Here is a 23,471-nt window from a genome sequence, read left to right as displayed (position 1 = left end):
CCCACACACACACCCACACACACACACACACACACACCCACACCCACACACACACACACACACCCACACCCACACACACACACACACACACACGTGTGCCCTGCCACATGGCATCTTTCTGGCTGTGTTTTGACACAGTCAGCTATGAATGGGTTTGCTTTGCATACAAACCATCAGGTTACACCGCACCATGTGGGAAAGAGGAAGCCTCCACCAGCTGTGCAGAAGGGTGTACGTGCGTGATCCTGAGCCCGTTCCCACTGCATCCGTGCGTGATCCTGAGCCCATTCCCACGGCGTCCGTGCGTGATCCTGAGCCCGTTCCCACGGTGTATGTGCGTGATCCTGGGCCCGTTCCCATGGCGTACGTGCATGATCCTGCGCGTGTTCCCACGGCATACGTGCATGATCCTGCACCCGTGCTCGTGGCTGGCAGCCCATGTTGGAGAGAATTATGAGACTGCAAGTCAAGAATCCTCAGATATCCTTGTGTCGTTGGCTCTTTGGTTCAAAACTAGAACTATGGGTGTGGAAGGTATAGGAAACTCCCGCCCTGCACCACCAGTGCCACCACTGGCCTTAGTAATAGAGGTAACACCGGTGGCGTGATCATCCTAGAGAGAGTAACGCTCGAACGCTGCCACTAGGGAGTTAATTTGCTCATGCTTCCTACAAGTCACTTATTCATTCCCTCAACAGATCCTCGTTGAGGTCCTCCTAGGTGCTGGGCAGTGTTCTAAGCACTAGGGCAAATCCTTGCTTTGTGGAACCGATATTCTAGAGAAAAAATGGATGATAAACAAGCATGCATTATGTCAGAGGGTGATAAATGTTTTGGGAAAGAATGAAGCTGGATGAGGGGACAGGCAGGTGATGGGGTGAGGGCCCGACATTGGGTGAGAACAGGAGGACCATGCCAATGGCTGCAGGCGGGCATTTGAGGCTCAGGAACAAACAGCAGGTACAAAGGCCCTGAGGCAGGTGCTGGCCAGGGCATCCCACGCTGAAGGGGCTGGAGTGGCTGAGCAGGGGTGAGGGAGCTGTTGGAGGTGATATCAGGGTGGCAGCCAAGGGCCAGGTTCTGAAGGGCCCTGTGTCTGTGGCTGGGACTGTAGACCTCACTCTGGGTGAGATGGGCCAGCGCAGGGCTTTGAGGAGAGGCGTGAGTGTGTGTGAATGGGCAGCACCCTCCTTCCCCACTCTGTGTAGACTCAGCCCCTGTCCAGCTGTCTAGGGGTCCAAGACCAGAGGGCAAGTGGCATTCCATACTGGGCTTCTGAACATTTAAAAGTCTATGTGAGGCTCATTAGCTGTTAAAAAAATGCTTCATCCTTTGAAAAACGTATGTTCATAGTGAAAAAATTATTTACATGTATATAAAGCTATTGTTTTTATTTCTGCAAATTAATCCAATGAAAAAGACAGTAGATTGGATTACAAGCCTGTGAGTAGTGATATTCTCTCTCAATGGGCTGGTAAGGTTTGGCTGAGTAATAAATTAATGACATACATAATTTTGTAAATTATATATTTATTTGTAAATGCGTTTTATTCCCCTCGTTTCATGAAATCACTAGATTGTTTAATTACGATCTTCATAAAGTTGGAGTGTTTTAGACAGAAATGATTCAACTGTAATTGCACATGGGGTACAAAATGTAAAGTATTTTCATTAAAAATAAAAATGCATTTAAAATTGTAAACTAAAATTATGCTTCAAAAGTCATTTTTCTTCAAAAATATTCTAAAGCCAAATATAATTCAAAAAATATCAAAATTTTCAATCAAAAGTATTTAAATAAAGCTGAATTTTAAATTGTATTTGTTGACAATTTAATCAAATTGTAGCCCATATTTTTATAAGAATAAGACATTTGCCATTTGCAGTTCTGGCTCTGAGATCCCTGCGGTTGCTGATGTCATGAGCTGGTAGCGTGAGTCATGTATGTCCTGTCTAGACTGACGTGGAAAGGTGAAAGGGATTGTGAGGTGCTGCGGGCGCCTCCACGTTTGTCCGTGTACCTCCAGAGCTGTGAGCCGACGTGTCAAGAAATGCCAGAGTGGGTGCCTGGCACTGCCAGGAACGAATACTTCTTTATGCAGAATGTTGGCTTTTCTGCAACCTGAGCAGCAGGATTTGACACATTCATTAATTTGTGTTTTCTCCTGCCTAAGCGCTTCCACTCTTCAAACCTCCCTGCTCCCGGGCACGAAAGGCCTCACGTAACACGTGGCTTCCACGGAAGGCAGGCTGCAGGGGTGGAGGCCCTTTCACGGCTCGCGTGGCAGAAGTGCTGGGTGCAGGGGACATCGTCCAGGCTCGGCCTGCGCGGCCCCTCCCAGGCCTGGCCCGGCACCGTGGATGGAAGAGCCAGCCAGCCAGCACAATTGGGGTCTCTGCAAGATCCAGAGCAGAGAATGAGTTGCTGGACCCACCTGGGCTCGTGGAGACACCGGCAGGTCCCGTGTGCACCCTGAGGCCAGAACCTGCCGGTCTCACCAGGCGCGCTGTGCTGTGTCCGAGGAGGATGAAGGCGGCTCTGCGGCTGTGGGCCTGAGCTACTGGCCGGCTGGGGACATGGGGGACAGACAGGCTTGGGGAAGTCGGTGAGGTCAGGAATTTGGGTGGAGACACCACTGGACATCCTGGTGGAAGCAGGAAGAAGACAGGTGGGAATATCAGATCTGCAGAAAGGATGGGGCCTGAGGAAAGAAAACAGCTCTGATCATCGAACAGATGCCAGTCAGGGCCTGAGGACTAAACACAGTACATGGAGGCAGAAGAGGGTGGAAAAGAGAAGCCTGAGGCCCAGCCCGGGACACCCCACACGTGGGTCAGGGAGATACTGCCACCGGGGACACGCCACACACGAGTCAGGGAGATGTTGCCACCCAGGACACCCCACATACAGGGGTGGATGTTCCCGTGGTGCCTGGCTGGCCAGTGGCTGCACAGAGCTTTGGCCTGGTCCTCTCCGAGCCCACGTTCTTACCCTCGGGCCCCACTGCTTGGTCACAGAGTGCCCCAGATGCTGTCACACCCACCTTGAAGGCTGTTTTATGTTTCATCCTCCCGCCCCCTCGGCTGTCCAAAGTGATTTCAGCACAGATCTGAGCATAAAACACTGGTTCCTGCTCCCACCATCACCAGCCACACTGTGACCCTTGTCTCCTCCCCGAGGGTTTGGGGAAGGACGAGCTTTGGGGGCCGAGGAGGTGTAGGGTCAGCCGAGGACCCTGGGCGCCGTGTGCTGTGGTGGGACTGAGATTAAACACACGTAAATGCACCCCAGCTCCCTCCCACTCCCAAGGCATCTTGCTCACACAGGAGCAGGCCTTTGGCTGAGAACCACTTCCAAGGAGCAGGGCTGGCTGCCGAGAGGGCTGCAGAAGGCCAGGGCTGTGCGCTGGATGGGACCTGCCTCCAGCCACCATCACAGCCCAACAAAAAACAGCTGTACATGGCCCGGCTACAGCGTGTCATCCAGAGGGTTCTTGCAGGTGACGGTGTTGGGACAGCACTCTGAGTGAGGCAGGGGCCTCTCCACAGAAAGGTTCTCTCACCTGTACAGGAAAACCTGCTGTGGGGGGTCCTGGGTGGCCACCATCCCTTCAGGGCCCCTCCCCGTGCACCTCCCTCCAGCTGTGGTGAGGACCCCACCCCCCAACCTGCACCTGCCTCCAGGGCCAGCCTCTCCACCCTCGGAGACATACCACCCTTGGGGGCACACCTTCCACAGCCCAGTGTCCCATGGGGCCGAGTGACAGCTTCCATGGCGGCTTCCAGACCTTTCCAACAGGTGTCAGGGTGTCAGGATCTCGGGATCTCAGGATTTGCTGAGTGAGAGTCTTTGGTTCTGAAATGAGGACTGAGGAAGCGTCACTGCATGTGTTTGATGTTAAGACATGTTAGAGATCCCAGAACCAAAGAAATTTAGAGCAGGGCCTTCTCCAGGAAGCTTCAGACCCTGGCGAGCCTCCAGTCTAGAGGGGCTCAGGACACGTGGGTCCTGCCTACCCCGCCCCTCTCTAAGGTCTCCCTCAGCCCCCAACCCATCCTCCATGCCACCCATGGTCCTAGGAGAGCAACATGTGCCCCCGTGCCCAGAGGGTACATGAAAGGTTCACAGCGTACAGTAGTGAGTGAAAGGCTTTGAGAAGGTTCGCAATTTTTTAACTTTTTTTTAGGAGTTTTTAGGTTTGGCCTGAGCGACCAGCAGGCTGTTTCTCAACCTGGTATGAATAAAGACCCCATTTTTTCATAGACAACCTATTACCACTGAGAGAGCCCAGTCTGGGAGCAGCCACTCCGAGGGAAGGTGGGGACCCTCGTGGGCCTCACGTATGGCCCTGCTAGAGTTCTTTTCAGAAAACGACATGGGGAAAGAGAATGGGCTGAAATAGGAAAGCACGGACATTGCTTATTTTTAAAAGATTCCTTTACAGGAATTGTGATCAGCCCTGTGCCCAGGTGGGCCTCGTGTCAGTCTGCGACAGGGCAGCTCGCCCAGGCCCAGGAGGCCTGTGCACTCCCAGCGGCTCTGTGGCCACCTGAGATACCCAAAAAGGAAAGGAGGTGCGGGCTGGGGTCCGAGTTCCGATCACTGAATCAGCTTCCTTCAAAGCTCATTCCCCTTCCTTTTCCCAGGAATGACACCCACTTTAAGGAAAGCCCTTGGCTGGGCACCTTGCTGACCTGCACGGGGAATCCTGACCGGTGGCTTCCAGCTTCAGGAAGGCTGACCTCAGGGCAGGGGCAGAGTCCTCAGAGGTCCCCAAATTACCCGGAGATGCTGACCCCCTGCACGGGGGCCCTGGGTGGAAAGTGGCAGCGTTGAGGCAGCTTGTTTAGGGTGGCTGTGGCACAGGAGGCAGCTCTTACCCTGGGGGTGTCCTTTCAGCTCGGCCAGAAACCAGGCTCCACCCCATCAGGGGGGAGGACCCTTCCTAAGGAAGCCAGTGGTGCTGTCCAGAAAGCTGGCCAGGCTCCAGGTGACAGCTTCACCCTGGGCCTGGGGGCTCTCCCTCCCCCCAGCCTTCTAATGGAGCAAAGCCATTAAGCGATCCCCATTGTAATTAGGTTACAGAAGAGACTTCCGCACATTCTTTCAGGTTAAAATAACGAGGATAAAGAGAGTAGGCAAAATTATTCCACTGTAGCAGCGTGCTTAATTATATGGAATGCTGCATAAATTGTCAAGTGCAAAGAATTAGTCTGATAAATTAAAATACTCATTAAATAGGCTATTGCAGAATTTTGAGAACATTATAGGGTTCCGCTTCTTCAGGTAATTTGCATATCCTTCATCTAGTGAATTTAATTTTAAAGGACTTCTTTTTTGTGTTTGGAAACCCTTTTTGTCTCCCATGAAGATAAAAACGGGCTTTCTCTGTTGTTCTGTGCCTTTATTAAGGCAGCTTCTCCAACTGTCTCCACGCCCTGGCCTGACAGACTCGGGAGGCCCAGAGCTCGGCTCAAAACATAACTCAGACCTGGCATTTGATGGACATCTGGCTGAAGCAGGCTTTTTCTTTTTTTCCTCCTTCAACATGGTTAGCAGAGACTTAAAACTTGGCAGTGTTGTCATGGAGTTCATAAAAAGGAACAGAAGAACACTGAGAATCAGCAGGCATTTACTCTAGACTTAAAAGGAGTAGGTGTGAGTCCTCGGTTAGACACGTGTGGGCAGAAGTCCCGTCAGAGGACGGCGGACTCCCCAGTGCAGATGCGTCAGGATCCGAGTTCAACACGTGTCCCAGTTCCACCAACAGGGTGGAAAAGGGAATCCACGCGGCCGTTTAGGGAAATCCGGTACGGCGTCAAGGATGCAGGAATAACGTCGAGAGGTGTCCAGGGTGGCCTGAGACCCACAGGATGCTGGGGACCACGAGGCATTGTTTTTCCTTTTAGGCATATTTGAGGTTAAAAAAAAAAATCTGAAGCGACAAACCACAGGGCTGTGCCGCAGAGGCTGCCTTGTGCAGCGTTCACGGCGCAGGAGGAGGGAACGGCAGCCTCCCTGTTTTTCAGTTCTCTCCGCCAGCGAGAAATCTCAAAGTCAGAAAGTGAACTAGTGAGGACAGGCATCGCCGAAAGGGGCCGGAACACAGGACCCCATGAAGTCAGCTGATGCCCCACAGACACTGCCTCCTTCCCCAGCGCCAAGGGAACGCACAGACACCCCCGAAAGCACTCGGCAGTCTCCAAAGAGATTTCCCTGGCAAGAAGCTGGACTCTGGGGACTCTGGGACCCGGATTCTGTGTTTTCTGAGACTCCCCGGCACCTGCTCAGGGCACTGTCGGGCTTTCCAGAGGATGGTGGAGTTTCTTGACGTGAACTGGCAGGTTGCATGTCAGTGCCCAGCACAGCGCCGGGCAGCATCACTCAGCAGCGGTGTGCGAGGCCTCGGGAAGGGAGCAGTGACACCGGGAGCCTATGGGTGCTGAGAAGCAGCCTGCGGAGCCCCTCACTCCTCCTGCGAAGGAACCGGCCTGTGGGGGAAGGAACACAGACCCTCTCCTGGGAAACAGAAGAAATCAGGAGAATCCTGGTGACCTTTGTGCTGTTGCTGTGGGTGCTACTGGGGGCCACAGCGATTCCGCTGTTGGGGGAAAACCTTGATAACTGAGTCACCCGGAGCAGAGTCGTCGAGCGATGCTCCAGCTGATGTTTGACGTTCAGAACACAAGCAGAAGCACTGATCGGCGAGTTAATAGCGCCAGAGACCAGAGCACACTGCAGTGTCAGACACGGAGCAGATACCTTCTCCTTAGGAATGATGGTGGCCCGGTCACAACACATGCAGCGAAACAGCTGCCACCACGAGGGCCGTGGATTCGTCGCTTGCTGGGTGCCGAGACCTGGACCACGCTGGCTCAGAGGCTCCCGCGTGGTCCTCACAGCTGCGGGGGAAGTGTGCATGGGAATCTACAGCCTGGACGGGGAGACGGATTGAAGTGTGGGAAGCGCTGGCCCCGGCACTTGGCGTGTGGCGGGAACGTAGCCACTGCCAGCTTCATTACTTTTCAATTACTTTACTCTGTGACTTCGATTTTGACTTACACTGCAGTTTCAGATTAGCTCGAGAATGAAACTGTCCCTTGTACTCTCTTAAAACCTTTCAGTACTTAAAAAAAAAAAAATTAATTCAGGTTGTTTGCTTCAATTGCTGATTTAAACTGACTGAACTAAAGTTTAAGAGGTCCGGGGTCAGTTTTGAGAGGCTTGCCAGGCAGCACCGGGGGCGTGCTGGGAGGGTGTTGGTGGCACATTTGTTTACTTATCCGTAAATTTAATTTTCAGCTTTTATTTTAGATTCCGGGAGTACATGTGCAGGCTTGTGATCTGGGCATACTGGTGATGCTGAGGTTTGGGGTACACTTGCTCCCGTCACACAGGTAGTGAGCACGTCCCCCAGAGGGAGTTTCAGCCCTTTCCTCCCGCCTCCCTCTCGCTGCCTCTCACATTCCCTCTTACATTCCCCGGTGTCTGTTGTTCCCGTCTCTACGGCTGTGAGTACCTGATGTCTTGTCCCCACTTCCATGTGAGTGCGTGTGGCGGCATGTGGCTCTCTCTGATGATGTCTGGTCCCCACTTCCATGTGAGTGCGTGTGGTGGCGTGTGGCTCTCTGATGTCTGGTCCCCACTGCCATGTGAGTGCATGTGGTGGTGTGTGGCTCTCTGATGATGTCTGGTTCCTGCTTCCATGTGAGTGCGTGTGGCAGCGTGTGGCTCTCTGATGTCTGTTCCCCACTTCCATGTGAGTGCGTGTGGCGGCGTGTGGCTCTCTGATGATGTCTGTTCCCCACTTCCATGTGAGTGCGTGTGGTGGCGTGTGGCTCTCTGATGATGTCTGCTTCCCGCTTCCATGTGAGTGCGTGTGGCAGCATGTGGCTCTCTGATGTCTGTTCCCCGCTTCCATGTGAGTGCGTGTGGCGGCGTGTGGCTCTCTGATATCTGTTCCCCACTTCCATGTGAGTGCGTGTGGCGGCGTGTGGCTCTCTGATGTCTGTTCCCCACTTCCATGTGAGTGCGTGTGGCGGCGTGTGGCTCTCTAATGATGTCTGGTTCCCGCTTCCATGTGAGTGCGTGTGGCGGCGTGTGGCTCTCTGATGTCTGGTTCCCGCTTCCATGTGATGTGTGTGGCGGTGTGTGGCTCTCTGATGATATCTGGTTCCCGCTTCCATGTGAGTGCGTGTGGCGGCGTGTGGCTCTCTGACGTCTGTTCCCCACTTCCATGTGAGTGCGTGTGGCGGCGTGTGGCTCTCTGATGATGTCTGGTTCCCGCTTCCATGTGAGTGCGTGTGGCAGCGTGTGGCTCTCTGATGTCTGTTCCCCGCTTCCATGTGAGTGCGTGTGGCGGCGTGTGGCTCTCTGATGTCTGTTCCCCACTTCCATGTGAGTACGTGTGGCAGCGTGTGGCTCTCTAATGTCTGTTCCCCACTTCCATGTGAGTGCGTGTGGCGGCGTGTGGCTCTCTGATGATGTCTGCTTCCCGCTTCCATGTGAGTGCGTGTGGCGGCGTGTGGCTCTCTGATGATGTCTGGTTCCCGCTTCCTTGAGAGACCGTGGGGCAGCGTGTGGCTTTCTGCTTCTGCATTAATTTGCTTAGGATGGTGGCCCCAAATCATGTCCTTTGCAGCAGCGTGGATGCATTTGTTGAAGAAAGAACACAGGCCCCTAAGCATCAAAGTGCAGTCACAGACCCTGAAGAACCTTGCCTGTCCTCGAGAGGCTCACGATGCCTGTTTCACTGACTTGGAAACCATTTCTCAGCTCAGGTCCAGTGAAGAGCAGACGGTGCCACTGAACCACAGCACATGCTTTGGAATCACCTCAGATGATTTTGTACTTATTGAACAATCTCTCAGACTCATTTATCAGCCTCACTCTTGCATGGGCATCTAAAAGGAGTTTTAGCGATCAACGGGTTAAAGAATCCTGACACATGTCACACTCAGAGCCCCTCCACTGAGCATCTCCACAGCAGGATGCTGGTCCCCACGTGCTCTCCAGGCCTCCGCAGGGCTGGTCCCCACCTGCTCTCCAGGCCGCAGCAGGGTTGATTTCCACGTGCTCTCCAGGCCGCCGCTGGCTGGTCCACACGTGCTCTCCAGGCTGGCCACACAGCATTTCTCATGAGCATTCCACTGTAGCCAAGAAGATCATCCTCTGAGTTACTGTTGGCCACAGCCGACGGCCTTTCTGGAAGTTCTGCTGCCGCGCGTTCCTGGCGTCTTGGGAGGCCCCAGTAGAAAGTGCTCAGGCAGAAACAAGGACTCATTCCCTCCCCAAGGCCTCCAAGGATGCGCCTTGCTGCGCTGCCTATTCAGGGCGGCGGGAATTGCCGAGAGTCATCACTGCACTGGCCCATGCTGCCACCCCACTTCAGCTGGGGGAAATGTGCACTTCAGAACCAAGGAAACACGGACAGGAAGGCCCACTTCAGGACCAAGGAAACACGGACAGGGAGGCCCACTTGGGGAATAAACAAAGCACTGTGCCAGCAGCACGGGGGACCGTTTGCATCCACTCGACAGAACTAGTTTTACTTTTTCAGGAATTTTGTGAGCCCGTTATTCATACAGCCATTGTGAAACACTGAATGATAAAAGCACACTTAAATAAGCTGTTTTAAGAGCAGAGGCGATCAATACTCAAGCTCACCATTTTATAACTGGTTTTCTACATTTTCATGTCATCAGCGCCCTTGAGATTATTTCTGTCCTCCGTGTCTGCATGGTGGGAACTCTTTCCTGTGCACCTGCAGGTCTGAGTCTGCTTAGTTCGCCCCGCTGTGCCTCATGTTGGAATTCAGTCCCCATGTGTGACTGTGTCTGCTTGGTTCGGCCCCGCCATGCCTCAGTGCCTCATGTTGGAATTCACTCCCCATGTGTGATTGGGCGTCTGGTTGGTTCAGACCCGCCGTGCCTCATGTTGGAATTCACTCCCCATGTGTGATTGGGCGTCTGGTTGGTTCAGACCCGCCATGCCTCATGTTGAAATTCACTCCCCATGTGTGACTCTGCATCTGCTTGGTTCGGCCCCGCCATACCTCATGTTAAAAATCAGTCCCCATATGTGACTCTGCGTCTGCTTGGTTCGGCCCCGCCATGCCTCAGTGCCTCATGTTGGAATTCACTCCCCATGTGTGATTGGGCGTCTGGTTGGTTCAGACCCGCCGTGCCTCATGTTGGAATTCACTCCCCATGTGTGATTGGGCGTCTGGTTGGTTCAGACCCGCCATGCCTCATGTTGAAATTCACTCCCCATGTGTGACTCTGCATCTGCTTGGTTCGGCCCCGCCGTACCTCATGTTAAAAATCAGTCCCCATATGTGACTCTGCGTCTGCTTGGTTCGGTCCTGCCCTGCCTCGGTTTGAAATTCACTCCCCATGTGCGACTCTGCATCTGGTAGGTTCGACCCCGCCCTGCCTCATGTTGGAATTCGGTCGCCAGGTTGGAGGCACAGCCTGGTGGGAGGCCTTTGGATCATGGGGGAGGGGCGCATGGGGCTGGGCGGATCCCTCCTGAATGGATTCATGCCCTCCCGGGGTGGAGGTCAGCAACTTCTTCTCTCTTCACTCCTGTGAGACCTGACTGTTAACGAGAGCCTGGCCCTCCCTCGCCCCCTCCTGCTTCCTCTCTCCCCATGTGAGCTCTGCACACTGCACGGCTCCCTTCACCTTCCATTGCAGGTGGAAGCAGCCTGGGGCATCCTCAGATGCAGACACCTGTGCCATGCTTCTTGTGCAGCCTGCAGTACTGTGAGCCAAAGAAACCTCTTTTGCTTGTACATTGCCCAGCCTCGGGTGTTCCTTTACAGCAACACAAACGGACCAAGACAGTGTCTCTACCCATTCCCTTTAGTAGTTTCACATGAGCGCTGAAGTCAGCCGTGATGGGAGCATTTACACAGAGCAGAAATTACCCAGTGCGACAGTTCACAATTCTGTTGTGCATGGGACAGGCAGCCTGCACACCATGAGCTGTGAGACACACAGGGCCGTGCTGAGGATGGTGAAGAAGGGGGTGTCTCTGAGCACATGTGGGGCCTGAGCTGCCTGGAAAGAGGACTGTGTTTTCGTCAGACTGAGGAGCACAGAGCATCCTGGCAGGGGACAGAGAACGCCTGAAATGTGCTGAAAAGCCCAATATCTGGACAAGGAGAGTCACCTGGACCTCAGGGCCAGCAAGGCAAGTTCTCCGTGCTTGCAGAGGACACCACTGAAAGGCTTTGAAGGACCACCGAAGGGTCTGGATTTGGAACCAGAGGTCTGGATGTTGAGTCCAAGGATGGACAGACACCGTTAGACTGACTGCTCGTGACACCCTGGGCAGTGTGGAGAAGGGACTAGGGCCGGGCAACCTCTTGGCAACCACAGCCTGCAGGTCAAATCAGACCCACTGTCTGCTGTTGTAAATAAAGTTTTATTGGAACACAGCCACGACCATTCACTTAGGCGTGGCCTGCAGCTGCCTCCACACTGCAAGGCAGGGCTGAGTAGCTAAGACGGAGCCGTGGGCCTGCCGAGCCTGACCCAGTTGCTACCTGCCCTTCACAGGAAAAGGTTGCTCCCCTGTGGATTGGATTTTTCTCATTACTGTGGGCTGGGCTGCTGTTTCCATTCCTGACCCTGACATCAGTGACTGTTCTGCAGCAGTGACCGGGGTGGTTCTCAGGTTGCTTTTGTATTCACTTTCTGTTCCTCAGCCTGCTTAAAAGAGTCCGCTATTACCCACCTGAGGGAAGCGTGCCGATCAGTCAGATGTCTCCGCAAAATGTCTCCTCTGTTTGCGGGAGGACATCAGCACGGACGACCTTACAGCTCTCTTGCCACCCAAGGCTTACGTCCGTGTCCTCCCCTCCCCTCCCCTGGGGCCCCACCCCATCCTAAAGCTTTAAAGGAGCTTTGCTTTAGCACAGTTTTCTGTCTGCCTCGTTCTTTCAGCGCAGTAGGTAATTACATGTAAAAAATAATATGCATTTGCTCGAAGGGAAAAACTTTCCGTAAGACAATGGAGAGGCCGCAAAGGTGGGAAGGGCAGGCTGTGACAGGATCTCGTTCGCGTCCCTCCGAAAGGAATAATTTCATTACCCCAGATTAACACGGGGGTGCTACAATAAGGGGTGAGAGTAATTGATATTTTCCTGCTGCCTCATCCTGTGTTAATCACAATCGCAAGCCCTCTTCGTTGGTAGGGTTTGCAGTGAAATTCCGTTTTTTTCTGGTTTTCATCTCCAAAGCGACAAGGGCTTTATGCAAACGCGTATTTCCACAGAGTCGTAAGCCAAGGTCAATTGCCTTGTGACACCCGTCCTCTCCGCGAAGTGAGGCAGGTGGATTTGCTGCAGTGTTGGTGCTGGGATTACTGAGGGTTCATTTCCATCTGCTAATTGTTTCCAGAGCTCATTTCCCATGGTTTGCCATCAAGTGCAATTCGTTCTCTGAATGTCTTCCTCATTCTACATCAGGAGAAAACCAGGGTGAGGCTTTTATGAGAGCTAAATTATTATAGGATGTTCCTGTCAGGGCATGAACAAGAGGCCGCAGAGTAGCTGGTGGTGCTGATGACAGAAATACACACGTTCGGCTTGGCCTTCTGGGGAGTCTTTTTATCAACACCTAATGCTGGTTAATGACACATATTTCCCAGTAATTAGACAGCTACGAACGATTACGTAATTTTAAAATAAGACGTTGCAGTTTGCAGAGTGTGTCTACATAGTTCTCATCAGTGATTCACGGTAGTCCTGGGGTCCTGGTGGGACATCCCTTTCTAGATGGAACCAAAGGCGCACAGTTGAGCTGGCCCGAGGGGGACCCAGTGGTCGGTGGGAAAATGGAGCCTCGTTCAGGTTCTAATTCTGTGCCTGTTCGTGACCCTTCCATTAAGGTAGATGGGTCAAGCAGTCGGTAATTGAATTTTTCAATGGAGAAAAATGCTCAGAGGTGCCCGGAGACTGAGGACCTTTCCAACCTGACCCCTGTGCTTTCTGATTTTTCCTAACAGTTGACAACAAAGACAAACTGGAGGAAACCTCTGGACTGAAAATTCTTCAAACCGGAGTCGGGTCGGTGAGTAACGGGAGGGGCGCCGTCTGCTCTGAGATCGGTGATGCTGTCTGGGTGCTGGTGAGCACCGTGAGAACAGAGGCTGGACCTGCAGGTTGATTCAGCCGAGGTCCTGTTTTCCGGGGAGGACCAGTGGGCTGCGGCAGGAGCATCCTCTGTGGGTGGGAAACGGGGACAAAATGTGCCTGGAGAGTTCAATGATGTCTTAGGGCCTTTGAAGTCGTAATTTAGTATCCCCACAAGAAAAAGCATTAATGGCTAAGAAGAACAGAGAAGCCTTCAGAAAACGTGCACTTCCTCCCCTCTTCAGCTGTTTTGTAGTTGCTAAGTGTGTGAAAATGAATATGGGCTAGAGGGATTCCTCTTTCCTCCTGGGATGCAGTGGGACATGCTTGTATCTTCAATATCGAAGGACGTATATTTGGGAGAGGTGATATAAAACGGGACATGCTTCCATAATATCATTGAAAATCTATCAAGCCCCCGTGTGTCCAAACCCCACCATGCTGGTGTCAGAGAGGCGTTGGCCAGGCTCCGCCAGCAGCCAGAGCCGCGGGCACTGTCCCCTCACATGACAACTTAATGAACGGCACACAGAGCGCGGACGCGCCTCCTCTCAGGAATGGCGTGTGGCCACTCGTAAGTCAGTGCGGACCGAAACCAATCTGCGCTCTTGCATTTGAGATTTCGGGTTTCACAGCGCTCGCCATTAGAGATAATTAACTGTGAAGGAGCGCTTATTTATGAGTGTGCTTGCTACACAGCAGAACCGCCCTCTGCGGAGCCACTTAAAGACAGGCCGCTTCTGCGGGGAAATCTCGTCCTCACCAGGCCCGAGACTCGGGCTCTTGAACTAAGAATCTGCTTAATTGGCCGTTCTTCCCAAACAGAGGTTCTTGCGCTTCCCATGCAGTGCCTGCTTAAGGATAGCCTGAAGGGCTTGGAAAATGTCTGCCTCTCGGTTAAATGACGGGCAGGGTGTGGGAGAGGAGAGCAGCCAGTGACCGATGGAAACCGGCCTCACGGCCCCACAGGTGCTCCTGTTCTCGGTGTTTCTTGATGCCTTCCTGGCTCGTGCTGGATGAACGAGGTGTTGGGCAGCCGGTGATGCCCTGGTCTTTCCCAGAAGCTTACTGTGTCTTTAGCACCCAGCAAAGGGTGAGAAAGAAGCCAAGAGTCTGGGGGGCTGCCGAGAGCCACCTGCATCCCACAGAAGGTGCAGTGACTGATGCGGAGGGGCCAAGTGGCCTCGAGGTGGAGTCAGTGGGGGGCGGCTGTGACCCCGTGTCACACCGGCGGCTGTGTGTCTCCTACATGTGGAAGGAGCTGTGGTGTCCTCCTGCCTTTCCTCTCCCTCTGAGCTCATCACGTGGGGTGGTGTTTGGTGCTAAGTCATTCCTACAGGGATAATGATGTCCAGGAGTTAGGGACAAATCTAGATGGACTCAGGTTAGAGCCGTCTCTGTAATCTGGTCAGAGAACGCGTCGAGGCTGGGACCATCTGCTGAACTGTGGAATATTTAGGCCCCGTGAGAAGCGGCTGTGGTGGGCAGGGAGGTGGGTCCTGTGAACATGAAGGAGGCTCTGCCCTGAGAGGGCTGGAGGGGCAGGGGTGGGGGACGGGGAATGGGAGACTCTGGGGTTCATCTGGGAGGTGACCAGTGTGGTGCCTGGTGTCCAGACACACCTTCCTCATTGAAACCTGGACTCTGGCCACTCCAGGAAAGCGGCAGGACGTGGTGACAGGCAGAGCCACTGACTGGGCAGCTCCAGCCCAAGTGGCTTCTGCCGTGTGCCTCGCTGCACTTTGCCTCTTAAGCATGGAAGGTCAGATATTATTGTCCACGCACACATGAGCCGGGGGGATAGCGCCTCCCTGGCCGCCCACTCAGGACGGAGCTCCTTCCCACACACACTTGGGCCTGGAGGACAGCACCTCCACGGCCACCCTTTCAGGACAGAGCTGCCCTTCCCATACTGGAGGAGCCACGGGGCCTGGACCTGTGGCTGCAGCCTCCCAGCTCCTCCCGTCCTCCACTGGGCACCTGTGATGTCCGGGCACTCCCCGCTTGGATTGGGGAAGTTTAGTCCTCCCAGCTCCTCCCGTCCTCTGCTGAGCACCTGTGATGTCCGGGCACTCCCCGCTTGGATCGGGGCATCTGGGTTTTGTCCTCCCAGCTCCTCCCAGCTCCTCCCGTCCTCTGCTGAGCACCTGTGATGTCCGGGCACTCCCCGCTTGGATCGGGGCATCTGGGTTTCGTCCTCCCAGCTCTTCCCGTCCTCTGCTGGGTACCTGTGATGTCCGGGCACTCCCCGCTTGGATCAGGGGATCTGAGTTTGGTCCTCCCAGCTCCTCCCATCCTCCGCTGGGTACCTGTGATGTCCAGGCACTCCCCGCTTGTATCAGGGGATCTGAGTTTGGTCCTCCCAGCTCCTCCCATCCTCCGCTGGGTACCTGTGATGTCCAGGCACTCCCCGCTTGGATTGGGGAATCTGGGTTTTGTGCTGTACTTGGTGCTTCCTTTCACTCAGGCCCTTTCTTGACTCTGCAGAGCCGCCCCTCGCCATCTGTTTCACGGTGGCCTCCCGTGGTCTCTGTGCTCACCCCGTGACTCTCCTTCCTCTGTTGTCAAACAGGGGTCATCACAGAACCCACACCACCGGGTTGTGTGCAGGTTTCTGGGTGGCGGAGTACGGACGAGTGAGCACTCGTAAACATTCACTGTCATTCTCACCGTGGTCCTGACGTCTGGGGCGGCGGAGTGCAGACGAGTGAGCACTCATAAACATTCACTGTCATTCTCACCGTGGTCCTGACGCCCCCACAGCATTTGGATTAGGCAGGGGTTGGACCTTCTGGCTCCATCCACCGTGTCTCAGCACCCTCTGTCACGCCTTCGCCTCTCCCTCCCTCGATGCTACATGACGGATTATTTCCTGAAATTGTCTCCCACGTTCCCTCCTCCTCTGTGTCTAATCTGTTGTAAAACTCAAATGTTGGGTACTTTTCTCTTGGTTACTGTATTTTTCACTTAGAAAAACTTTTTATTTAGTAATTTATCAAATCTGTTCTTTTGCCTTCTACTTTGATTATGTGTTCGATACCATCTTCTATCTTTTCAGTCATTTTAAACCTACTTATTTTACGGTCTCGTCCACACCCTCCGGCTGTTTCCTAGTCTTAGGTTTCTACAACTCCTGCTCATCACGTCTGCTGAACGCCTCCTGCGGGTCTGTCCGCGTTCGTGGTTGATGAAGTCTTTCTTTAGAATTGTGAGCTTACCTTCAGCAGGGATTGATGATACTGAGGTGTGAATTTCTGTGTGAGAGTTTCTGGATAAGAAGTTTTGCCCTCAGTGTCCCAGCGGATCCACTGTCGTGTCAATTGTCCCCCTGGGAGTTTCTGCGCCATTCAGTGACGTGTGGACCTTGCTCTGGCATGTGCACAGGCCTGGGGTTCCGCCCCCTCCCCACTTCCCCAGCTGGTGGGTGGTCTGTTCCTGGGCTTCAGTCTTGAGGGAGGCAGGTCCTCAAGGTCCTGGGCCTCATGTGGAGTCCCCATCTCCATCCACCCCAAGGCCGCACGGGGTGTCCTCGTGTGGCTGTCGGAACTCACCCCCCAGCTCTCGGCTTCCACACACTGGGATCCAAGGAAAGGTTCCAGATGTCCAAGAGCCACTTGAGCAGCAGCTCCCGGTCACGCCTGGTTTCGATGGCTCCGCTCCATGTTGGAATCTGGAGATCCCCTTTCTTCCTGTGCTCGTGGCTTCGTGCTCCTCAGAGCCGATGCCATATGTCATGTGGGATTTCGATGTGCGTGTCTGAGGGTCCCTGCTCAGCCTCCGTTTAGTGGGCTGTGCGTTCGCTCATTCCTGAATATTTATACGTGTCAGGCAGGTTTTAAGAACTGAAACTACAGCAGTGAACAAAACAGACAAACCTTCCATCGTGGAGCTCCCATCCCAGGTGGAGCTGGAGGTGCATCGAGGAATAAGGCCCGTCGTTTCCTGAAGGCAGAACCCGGCCGTCACCTGCATTGCTTTCTGCACTCACTCGGGCGACCGCCATCTCTTCCCTTCACGTCGACCAGCTCCTCCTCTGTCAGTTCTACAGCTCGGACTCCCCAGGGCCTGGGTCCCTCCTCCTTTCTGCCCGTGCTCTCTCCTGCGGGGAACTCACCTGGGCTGTGGCTTTTTATATCATGTGTTTGGTGATGATCCCCAGCTTCCCTGTGTCTCCAGCCCTGACCCGTTCACCGAGCAACAGACGTGTGTGGCCACAGGCCGCCTCCATTTCTCTCCTGGGATATCCACAGGGGAGACTCACACTTAATGTGGACCATGCAGGGCTCTTGAGCTTCCTGCCAGAGCCTGTTTCTCCCCCTAGGTTTTCTCATCTCTTATTGGAAATGGCATCACTTTTCCTCGTGGAGCTCTGTCGAGGAAGTAGATTGATTCAGTGCATGGAAGTCTGAATTGCTGCTCAGATTATCTGTGAAGTGGACTATTTAACTCTAGAAAGAATTGGCCTCTGCCCACCCCCGATGCCCACCCATCTCATGTGTGGGTAGGAAGGTTCTGCCTAGACTTGGGCTGATGGGCTTCCTGCGGGGGACCGTGGGGGCCGAGGGCAGGAGCAGGAGCTCACCTGCACGGCACCACGCCTCTGCTTCCATCCACGTCCGACCTGTGTCCTCTGTGGCCCCTGAGCGAGCAGAGGATGGACCTTGCCATTCCCAGGGGCAGAGGCTCCATCATCCCTGGGACAGAAAATGATGAAACCCTAGAGTACTCTTTATTTTACCCACTGGTTACGATCTGGCCACAAGGAGCTCATCCACCCTGACCTGCCTGTCTTCCTGGCCATCTCCAGATATTCCCTCGTTCCACTAAATGTTGGAGACCAGCTCCTGGAGCGCCATCCTTCTCCACGTGGCCATTTTACATTTCAAAAGAGAGTTCTTCTCGAGCTCTTGACTCCATGGACGTCGTGCCCAGCAGGCCCTCAAGCCCAGCGTCTGTGCCTCCCGCTTCATCCCTGCCTGTCTCCGTCAGGAGGCTGCCCCCGGGAGAGGGAAGGAGGTTTGTATATTTGGAGTAGATTTGCGGTGGTGAAAATGGGAGAAAGGGGTACAAGTTGAGAAATTATTTAAAAGCTAATGACTTTTTTTCTAATTTGAGTTGCCTTATTCAGTGTTAAGCCTGAATTTGACGGTTCCGATTTTTAAAATGTATTTAAAATTCTTCTAATCCCTGACTCTGGAATATAAAGCAGAGTTTGATTACAGAAATCTAATAGCATTTACAAAATCTCTCCCCTGCACTTGCGTTTAACGCACGTGATGACAGATAGTGGAATTAAAACCTTTTAAGCCAAATGGAAATATCTCAAAACAAAATTTAAAGGAAATGAACAGATTACAGTGCAGATACACACCCCTCATAGATGGGTGGCATTTTGATGTACTTCAAAATCTAATTTCTGATATCTTGAAAAGTGTTTGCATTTTATTCAAATTAATAAAGCCATGTTTTTTTCCAAAGGAGAGTGATAATCACCAAAAAGCAAAACTCAAAAGTTTAGAAGAAAAATAATCTGGATAAAGGCAGATCTGTGGCTACAGTCTTCTCAGTTGTATCCAGAGTTAGGGGTGTGTTCTGGTTTCTTAGCATCGTGATAGACAGAGCAGAGAAGTGCCCTGCCCAGTGTTCTGGCTTCTAAGCGTCGTGATAGAGCAGAGAAGTGCCCTGCCCAGCGTTCTGGCTTCTAAGCATCGTGATAGAGCAGAGAGGAGCCCTGCCCAGCATGTCAGTGACAAGTGGCCAACCCCGAGTCTCAGCAGGGCCCATGCAGGCTCAGAGCGTGAACAGGAGGGATCTGAGCAGCAGCTGAGGGGAGGAGCTGCTCAGACTGGGGGCTGCCGGGGTGGCAAAGAGCCTCCCATCTCTGCCGAGGGAGCCTTCTCTCTGTTCAGTGTGGGCTGAGGTCAGAGGTCGTAAGATGGTTCTTCAGGGAGCCCCGGGGGCTCTGAGGCAGTTGGGTGTGAATCCCTGCTCAGCTCACGCCACCCTCACACTCCGGTTCAGCAAGCGCCAAGCTTCTGCTGCTGCTCATTGGGCTTCTGGGTGAAACTTTCTTCCAAGAAAGGATTCTGTAGCTAAGAATATGTGGATCCCCAAAGTCCCTTAAAAGTCTATGAACCTATGGTCATGCATCCACCCCGTGAATAACGTGAATTTTCCGTGTGATGTGTGTTACCTGGGGTGGGGGGCGGGGGGGTGGTAAAAATCCACCCCGTGAATAATGTGAATTTCCTGTGTGATGTGTGTTACCTGGGGTGGGGGGCGGGGGATAAGAATCCACCCCGTGAATAATGTGAATTTGCCGTGTGATGTGTGTTACCTGGGGTGGGGGGTGGGGGGTGAGAATCCACCATGTGAATAATGTGAATTTCCTGTGTGATGTGTGTTACCTGGGGTGGGGGGCGGGGGGTGAGAATCCACCCCGTGAATAATGTGAATTTTCCGTGTGATGTATGTTACCTGGGGTGGGGGGTGGGGGGCGGTAAAAATCCACCCCATGAATAATGTGAATTTGCCATGTGATGTGTGTTACCTGGGGTGGGGGGCGGGGGGTGAGAATCCACCCTGTGAATAATGTGAATTTCCTGTGTGATGTGTGTTACCTGGGGTAGGGGCAGGGGGTGAGAATCCACCCCGTGAATAATGTGAATTTCCTGTGTGATGTGTGTTACCTGGGGTGGGGGGCGGGGGGTGAGAATCCACCCTGTGAATAATGTGAATTTCCTGTGTGATGTGTGTTACCTGGGGTAGGGGCAGGGGGTGAGAATCCACCCCGTGAATAATGTGAATTTCCAGTGTGATGTGTGTTACCTGGGGTGGGGGCTGGGGGGTGGGGAGTGCGGATGCTCAGCACTTACCACAGGGAGCAAGCAGTGGGGCAGAACTGAGATGCATGATGAATGTGTTCGAAACCAGCTTCGTTTCCTGCCCCCGCTTCCACCCTGTCATTTCCTGTCTGTGGAAAGAGGTTTGCTACTGTACACAGCTCCTACCCAGTTCCTTGGGGATTACCAAGAGGAACTTGGACATTGAATGCACACTTTGGACAAGTCAATATCAGGAACATATCAGCCGTGGTGGCCCAACATGGCCATGCACCTTCTCCCTGGACTCTTGTGAAGATGCAGATTTCCTGCCCACCTCACCAGATGCCTGGTTCTACACACCCAAGCGTGACCCAGGAGAGGACAGGACAGAGGGGGGCCTTTGCCCACAGGTAAAGAGAGCTGGAGTGAGGAGGTGGGGAGGTGGGGAGGAGCTGCCCCTGCTTGTCGGGGTAACAGCTCTTGCTCTGCAGTGCCCAGCAGCACGACTGCCTTTTCAGGCACATTAGATGTTTCAGGTGGGTCCAGGTGGGTGGATAAGGCTGTTGGTTGGAAGAAATGCTATTTAGGAGATGCCAACAGGTGAGGAAGAGAGTTGCAAGCAGACCACTCACAAAGGGCTCTCCAGCCAAAATGATTTGTGTGAGACCAGAAGCCCTGTAGTGCTGGGGGCAGGTGAAATGTCACAGCTACAATGGGGTGAGAAATCTGTAGATGTTTCAATCACCTCCTAAGTCTAAAGTCCTATTTTTTTTTTTCTTGAGATGGAGTCTTGCTCTGTTGCCCAGGCTGGAGTGTAGTGACATGATCTCGGCTCACTGCAAACTCCTCTTCCCGGGTTCACGCCATTCTCCTGCCTCAGCCTCCTGAGTAGCTGGGACTACAGGCACCTGCCACCACGCCTGGCTAATTTTTTGTATTTTTTAGTAGAGACGGGGTTTCACCGTGTTAGCCAGGATGGCCTCGATCTCCTGACCTCGTGATCCACCCGCCTCGGCCTCCCAAAGTACTGGGATTACAGGTGTGAGCCACTGCACCCAGCCTAAAGTCCTATTTTTAAGATTAGTACTGAAGGTTGCTTATGAACAACAGTTTTGGTTTTATAAATAAAAACCGTATGTGATGAAACTCATATACATACACTCTGTGGGAGGCAGGGTGAATGAGTCTGACTCTTTAAAAGGCAGGACAGCAGGGGTCACGTGTGAACCAACAAACAAAAACTCTTCCCCTTTGGCTCGGTAATCAAACTCCCAGAAATTTATCCTAAGAAGACACTCCACCCAGCAAGGAAGTCAGAAAAACAAAACCTTCACCAAAAAAAAAAAAACAAAACAAAAAACTGACTTAAAATATAAAACGATAGCAAGGCAACTCTTCATAACAGTCAAATAAATCAAGTTCTGTGATTTCATTAAAAATTTTGAAAATTCTAAACTTAAAGGCAGCTGTGTAAACACATGTGTGCACAGAGATGTTAGAAGCCCATGTACGTAATGGGTGAATAAGAGAGCAGCTCTTATGGGGCTGATGGTGGCAGCAGAAGAATGACGAGGCTCGTAATTGGGAAAGGAGAGCTTCATTCCTCATAAAGAACTGCATCCTGCAGGGCGGCCATCCTGACCGGCTGGGAAGCGTAGCCTCCGGCCAGAAGCCAGAAACAGGAACTTCTAGTGAGAGGCAAAGGGAACGGGAATTTTTGCTGAGCGAGTGGCTAAGTATACATATTCCGCAGGTTATGGGAGGAACTGTGAATATTCATGAAGAGGAGACACGGGCATGCATGGTCAGCTAACGTGTGCAAAATGCATCCCATGTTCACTGGGGGATGGAGGCTTAACATGTAAACAGATTACAGTTAGGCATTCTGCATCAAAAGGTGAAGCAGGGGACATGAAGGCCCTCCCTGTGCAGCCTCCACAGACCAGCCAGAGGCGCTCCGTGAATGGGGTTTCTTATGAGGAAGGAATGCTGATTGGTTGTTGGGTGGAAACTGTGAAAGGAAGAGCAGCTTCAGGCACTTGGTGGATATCAGAGACGGAGTCTTTGGAAAGGGCTGGTTTCTGTTCAGCCCTCAGAGAAGGAAGCCTGGTGGTGATTAGTTGAGAGGGGGGTGGTGACCAGGCGGGTCTGAACCCAGGGAAGGAAGCCTGGTGGTCATTAGCGATGGCGGCAGGTAACGAGGCGGGTCTGACTTTCATCCTGTCATGGTCCCAACTCAGTTTTAAGGTTTCTCTGGGGTCCTCTTGGTCGAGAGTGGGTCATTCCATCAGTTGGGGGCTTTGGATTTTATTTTTCTCAGTGGAATTGGAAGTGAGTTTTTTCCTTTGTCCAGAAGTTTTTATATCATTTCTGACTTCTTATTTTGAAACCATTATAGATTCACAGGGAATTGCAAAGTTATAACAGAGAAGTCTCATGTATCCCTTACCCAGCGAGGTTTCCCCTGGTGGTTATGTCTGGGTAATTATAAAAACCAATTATGGCAAAACAAGGAGATTGAGATTGGAACAATGTATGTGTCTAGTTCTATCCCATTTTACCTTTAGTACCACTTTTTACAATCTAAATAAAGAGAAAATATGTAACCAAAGCAAAGGTGCTTACACACACATTAGCAAATGTGGGGACCTGAGGGGAGCAGCCACTGTTGGGGACATGGGCGGCCTCTGTGACCTGTTGACTGTGGTCACCATGCGGAACGCTCACAGTAACCAAAGTCATCAGACATCCGTGAAGATTCTGCGTGGCACGGTGCTGCGCATAGGCCAGGACATGGTAAAGGTTTAAAATCACTGCTGGACTTTAGATGAGGGCCTGTGTTTGGGGATTCAAGAGAAGGGGCAGTGGATGTGGGTGGGGGGTGCAGGATGGGCTGGTGGGGCAGACAGCCTGGCCACACGTTCCTGACGGGGCCCCTGGAGCCGGAGCAGCTCCCACGAGGAAGAGAAGCTCACGTGGTCAGAGGTAGGTTTGTCAGAATGCAGCGAGAGCAGTGGGTTCAGGAGTATCTGAAGAGCACAGCTCCTGAAGCTCCAGGCAGTGGACCTAAAAAGCCTGAGGTGTCAGAGTTCACAGGCTTTCTTGGGTAAGGTGACTGATCTGAGCTTGCAAAGGTAACAGTGTGTTTGATGGCAATGCTGGGTCACATCATGAATAGAAGCCTAGGGGGACCACTGGACCCTACATCTCACTCTGAAGCTCGTCCCTAGTGCCAGCTCAGCCTAAAGAACCCAGCTGCGGTGACTGGGGCGTAACACTCCAGTAACCTCAGACTCTCTCTGAGCCCAAGAAAAACTGGGACTCTCGCTCCAGAAACACTCACTTCCACCGCACAAGACAGTGAGAGTCTCAGGGAACCTGTGAAATCCCAGCCCAGAAGCCCAAGAGCAAGCGGGTACTGGGGGAAGCGAGTGCTGGGGGAGCGGGTACTGGGGGGAGCGAGTGCTGGGGGAGCGGGTACTGGGGGGAGCGAGTGCTGGGGGAG

General features: G+C 53.0%; 1 protein-coding gene across 2 annotated transcripts in view; it reads left to right on the top strand.

The window, feature by feature from the left end:
* PTPRN2 (protein tyrosine phosphatase, receptor type N2) overlaps positions 1–23,471 on the top strand; it is an 898,882-nt gene that overhangs the window by 628,570 nt on the left and 246,841 nt on the right. For both annotated transcript variants that reach the window (XM_025379168.1, XM_025379167.1), the window contains one exon: positions 13,016–13,080. In XM_025379168.1, coding sequence (XP_025234953.1) covers positions 13,016–13,080 — 65 coding nt within the window. The remainder of the gene's footprint in view (positions 1–13,015; positions 13,081–23,471) is intronic.

This window comes from Theropithecus gelada, chromosome 3 (assembly GCF_003255815.1).
Source record: "Theropithecus gelada isolate Dixy chromosome 3, Tgel_1.0, whole genome shotgun sequence".
NCBI lineage: Eukaryota > Metazoa > Chordata > Mammalia > Primates > Cercopithecidae > Theropithecus > Theropithecus gelada.
Note: the sequence above shows the minus strand (reverse complement) of the source record. Positions and strands in the feature narration are given on the sequence as shown.